The sequence below is a fragment of the Solanum verrucosum genome, unplaced genomic scaffold (genome assembly GCF_900185275.1).
Source record: "Solanum verrucosum unplaced genomic scaffold, falcon-dt-bn FXZP01000302.1, whole genome shotgun sequence".
NCBI classification, from domain to species: Eukaryota; Viridiplantae; Streptophyta; class Magnoliopsida; order Solanales; family Solanaceae; genus Solanum; species Solanum verrucosum.
The window spans coordinates 2,717,301-2,722,463 of record NW_026019914.1 but is presented as its reverse complement, the minus strand read 5'-3'; the positions used below and the strand labels follow the sequence as shown (position 1 = coordinate 2,722,463).

General features: G+C 37.4%; 1 protein-coding gene across 1 annotated transcript; it reads left to right on the top strand.

The window, feature by feature from the left end:
• The first annotated feature begins 553 nt into the window (after positions 1–553).
• Positions 554–2,793, top strand: LOC125822286 (uncharacterized). Its single transcript, XM_049501676.1, has 6 exons — positions 554–874; positions 1,006–1,427; positions 1,576–1,846; positions 2,052–2,248; positions 2,471–2,716; positions 2,760–2,793. Exons 1-6 carry the CDS (start codon positions 554–556, stop codon positions 2,791–2,793), a joined length of 1,491 nt encoding a protein of 496 aa, XP_049357633.1.
• The last annotated feature ends 2,370 nt before the right edge of the window (positions 2,794–5,163 follow it).

Here is a 5,163-nt window from a genome sequence, read left to right as displayed (position 1 = left end):
TTGCAAATACTTTTGATGTATTAACAGATCACAAGACAGAAAAAGAAGTTCAGCAACAAAGCAATATAGGAAACACAAAGGACATAAATCAGACAAAACAGTTTAGTACACTAAATGCAGCAGTTGAGGAGATAAATATTAAGAAGATCCATGTAAATGAAATGGAAATCAAACAGAGGGCAATAGAGCAGCAAATGGTCACTCCGATGAGATATGTAATTCCTCTACAACACTGCCTACCAAGGATAAAGGAGCAGATGATAAGGAGCAACAAACTGAAAAAGAAATAGAGGAATCACCTGCAGATGGGCAAGTGAACATTGATGATGTGGATGGTCCTACAACGGAAAATACTGAGGGGATTAACAAGGAGAAGTAATTACAGATATGTACAATTCAGAATGAGCATACTGATCTTATTTACATGAATGATATGACAAATATTAGTGATCAGAGACCACTGCAAATGGTTACAGCACATGAAGGTAGATTCCCACCTGACTTTATACAAGAGCAAGTATGGCAAATAGAGAGGGATATCGGGTAGAAAGATATGGCGGTGGGGGTGGATAGTACAGATCAGAAATCACATCCAATGAACAGGTTGCATGCACTAGTGTCACACCAAGGCCAGTATAAGGTCCCTGCAGATTCCAAACAAATCTTAGCTCTAGAAAATAATGGAAAAGGAGATGAATGCACAGGAGAAGAAGATAAAGAAGAGGAAAACAACAACAACATCATACATAAAGTAAGCAAGGAGGCAGGGCTACCTCCTAGAATTTTGCCTAAATCCAAAAAAGGTAAAAGTAAGGGAGAAAGCACAAGCAGCAGCATTCCAACAAGGATACAGGCCAAAAGAGGGGTAAAAACAGTAACTCAATGACTGTAAAAGCTCTTTTTTGAAATATTAGATCGGTGAATACACAAAATGCTTTTCATAGAGTGCAAATGTTAAACATACATCATAAGTTTGAAGTGATTGCTCTAATGGAACCATTTCAGGACTCTAGACATATTCAAAAATACAAAAGGAGGTTGGGGATGAGCTATGTGAATTATAATAGTAATGACCAGATTTGGAGTTTTATCAAAGAACATATTCAGGTGGGAATTATTTCAGACACTGAGCAACAACTCCCCCTACAGCTTACTTTAGAGGATGGTAATCAAGTGATTACAACAGTAGTCTATGCTAAATGTAATCCTAATGAAAGGTTAAGACTTTGGGATGAGCTTTATTCCATTAGTTATAATTTTTCATTACCTTGGATTGTGGGTGGAGACTTCAATGTAATAATGGGCGTAGAGGAGAAGATTGGAGGCTTACCTGTGTATCCTCAGGAATATGAGGACTTTGCCATCTGTATTAACTCTTGTGATCTTTCTGATGTCAAATTTTCTGAGTCCTTTTACATGGTGGAACGGCAGAATAAATGATGAATGTATTTTCAAAAGTCTGGATAGAGTGGTGGTGAACCAAAAATTTTCTAATTTATATGGAGACACCAATTTACAACATCTAGCCAGAACAGGGTCTGACCATGCTCCATTGTTATTAACTTGTGGGAACAGCAATCAGAAAATTGTTAAACCCTTCAAGTTCCTGAAGTTCTGGACAGAAAGTGATGACTTTAGAGATGTGGTGCTACAAAATTGGGTTTCGGATGATGTGGAAGATATATTTATACAACTCAAGTTGAAGCAAAAAAGAACTAAGCAAGCACTGTCAAAGTGGAGCAAGGAAAAATTTGGAGACATTTTCAATCAATTGGCTATTAGGGAGGAAATTGTGAGGATTAAAGAAGAGTTTTTTGAAGAATGTCCATCTCCAGAAAATAGAGCAGTATTATAACAGGCTCAAGTTGAATTAAAGCTCTATATTCATTATGAAGAAGAGTATTGGAGGCAGAAAGGTAGGATGCAATGGTTTGAGGAGGGAGATAGAAATACCAGATTTTTTTCATGGTCTGGTAAAGGGAAGAAGAAAGAGGCTGAAAATTAACAAAATGATGAAAACAGATGGTTCCTGGGCTGAGGATGATAAATAGATTGCAGAAGAGGCTGTGTGTTTTTTTAAAGATCAGTTCACAGGGGGAGCTACTTATTCTGAGTTATCCTTATTACAATATATACATTCTCAAGCAGAACAAGATGAAAATGACAGCTTGATTGCAATACCACCGGAAGAGGAGATCAAGAAAGTTGTATTTGAGCTTAATGCTGAGAGGGCTTGTGGACCAGATGGGTTTACAGGTCACTTTTATCAAACTTGTTAGGATATTGTTGGTACAGATATTGTGAAAATGGTTCATGCTTTCTTTCTGGGTTATTCACTGCCTAAGTCTATTACTCATACAAATTTGGTCCTATTACCCAAAAAAGATATTATTCAATCTTTTTCTGATTTTAGGCCAATTAGTTTGAGCAATTTTCTTAACAAAATCATTTCCAGACTTATACATGATAGGTTGGAAGGGATACTGCCAAAACTGATATCTCCTAACCAATCAGGATTTGTTAAAGGGAGAAATATCACTGAAAATGTATTGTTGGCACAAGAAATAATCTCAGAGATCAGAAAAAGAGGGAAGCCTGCTAATGTGGTCATCAAGTTAGACATGGCTAAAGCTTATGACAGGGTGGATTGGAAGTTTCTGATTAGTGTATTGGAGAAAATGGGCTTTGATAACAGGATGTTGGATATGATTTGGAGGTTGGTAGCCAATAATTGGTACTCTGTACTAGTTAATGGGCAGGCTCATGGCTTCTTTCACTCCACTAGAGGGGTAAAACAAGGAGATCCTTTTCACCTGCACTTTTTATATTATCAGCTGAAGTATTATCTAGGACTCTAAATCATCTGTTTTACAACAATGAGTTTAAGAGCTTCGGTTTACCCAAATAGAGTGATCAACTAAATCATCTTGCTTATGCAGATGATACCATCATATTCACATCTGCTGACAAAAAATCTATGCAATTAATCATGGAAACTCTTCAGTTGTATGAAGCTCAATCAGGCCAACTTATTAATAAAGGAAAGAGTTTATTTTACATGTTCAACAAGACTGCACAGGTCATAGTTCAGGAAGTGGAGGATACTACTGGATTTGTGAGAGGAAGCTTTCCATTGACTTATCTTGGATGTCCCATTGGGCATGCTAAGAAGAAGAAGGTTCATTACTCAGAACTTATCAAGAAGATCCAAAGCAAATTGCAGGTATGGAAGGGGAGGTTGTTATCTTTTGGAGGAAAAGCAGTGTTGATAAATCATGTACTGCAGAGCATTCCTATATACTTGCTATCTGCTATTTGTCCACCAAAATGTGTTATACATGATATACATAGGATTTTTGCAAAATTCCTATGGAATTCCAATAAGGAAGGGAGGGCTAAACACTAGATTGCTTGGGATGATATATGTTTACCAAAGGATGAAGGGGGGCTTGGTTTTAGATCTTTATTTGATGTTTCAAAGGCGCTCTTTGCTAAATTATGGTGGAATTTCAGAACAACCAACACATTATGGTCAAACTTCATGTGGAACAAGTACTGCAAAAGACATAGACCTCAAGTTGTAGAATGGAAGGGGGGCTCTCAGGTATGGAAACTTATGCTACAGGCTAGAGATTTCATTGACCAGGAAATTTGGTGGGAACCCAGAAATGGTCAGTGTAGTGTTTGGTTTGATAATTGGACACAGTTGGGGGCATTACACTACTACTTGCCTATTAACCATGATCATGGTCAATTAGAAGAGGTGCAACAGTTAATGCTTGTGGAGGGATGGAATAACACCTTGCTACATGAGAATTTGTCAGAAGAAGTTAGTAATCACATCACTTCAAATTTGGGCAGAATACAAAGATCTGATGAAAGAGACAAGCCATGGTGGATGCCTACTAGTACAGGTAAATTCTTTGTTGGTAGTGCTTGGGAGTTAATGAGAAGGAAAAATGATGAAGTTGATAAAATCATGTATATATGGGAGAAAGGGTTGCCTTTTAAAATCTCATTTTTGATATGGAGACTATGGCATATGAGAATTCCAATAGGAGAGGTGCTGGTGAGAATGAGATTGTCAACTCTGTCAAGTGTTGTATCTGTAACACCAATGCAGAGGAGACATGTGATCATCTCTTTATTCATTGCCCCACAACATACTGTTTATGGAGACAATTTGCAGAGGCTACAGGTATTCAAGGCCCAATGGTTCAACTAAGACAGGTGATACAATTATGGTGGGAAGCTGATTGTGGAAGCAAGTTGAAACCAATGTTACATGTTGTTCCCATTTTCATTATTTGGCAGTTATGGAAGAGAAGGAATATCGTTAAGCATGGAGGATGTATGTCGACTCATAACATGGTTAGAGAGATTAACAAGCATCTGTATCTTTTTGCCAAAAATAGATATCCATGGTTGAAAAATCTCCCTAATACATGGCCTATGATAGTCAAATTATTGGAAGGATACTCACCACTAGTATGTTGTAGAGTGGTGTATTGGATGCATCCTCCCATAGGAAGATATAAATGCAATACTGATGGCACTAGTAAAGGGAATCCTAGGCCTAGTTCTACAGCTTTTTGTATTCGAAATGAAGAAGGCAACTTAATATTTGCAGAAGCTAGTGTTATTGAAGCATGTTATGCTATAGTTGTAGAAGTGAAGGCATTCAAGGCAGGATTGAAGTACTGTATAGAGAATGACTTGCTACCTATAATCATGGAAACTGATTCATTCATTATTAAAAAAGTATTGGATGGAGTATGGGAAGTTCCATGGTCAATCTCAGTCGACATACAATGCATCAAATTATGGATGGAGAATGGAGAGGTGGAGGTGGTTCACACATACAGGGAAGGAAACAGACTGGCAGATTATTTAGCTAACCACATTGTTCATTTTGCAGGTACTAACGTCATTCAATTTAATAGCACACATGAACTACCACAACTAGCAAGGAAAATCTTACTGACGGAACAAAGAAAAATCCCACATATACGGATTAAGAAGATGCAAAACAAGAGTTTCAGCACATAACCAAGGAATTAAGGATTAAAAAGACAAGTCAACGGGAAATGAACATCAGATGCAAATAAAAGAGATACGGTAACACCGAAGCCGATTTCACATATCGATTGCTAGTAACAAATT

What these genes read in the sequence shown, in the direction of transcription:
- LOC125822286 (XM_049501676.1), top strand. Translation starts at nt 554, where the DNA reads ATGGCGGTGGGGGTGGATAGTACAGATCAGAAATCACATCCAATGAAC. An exon ending in TCCTTTTACATGGTGGAACG is followed by an intron (nt 1,428 to 1,575) that starts GCAGAATAAATG and finishes TTGTGGGAACAG; the next exon opens with CAATCAGAAAATTGTTAAAC. An exon ending in ATGTTGGATATGATTTGGAG is followed by an intron (nt 2,717 to 2,759) that starts GTTGGTAGCCAA and finishes GTTAATGGGCAG; the next exon opens with GCTCATGGCTTCTTTCACTC.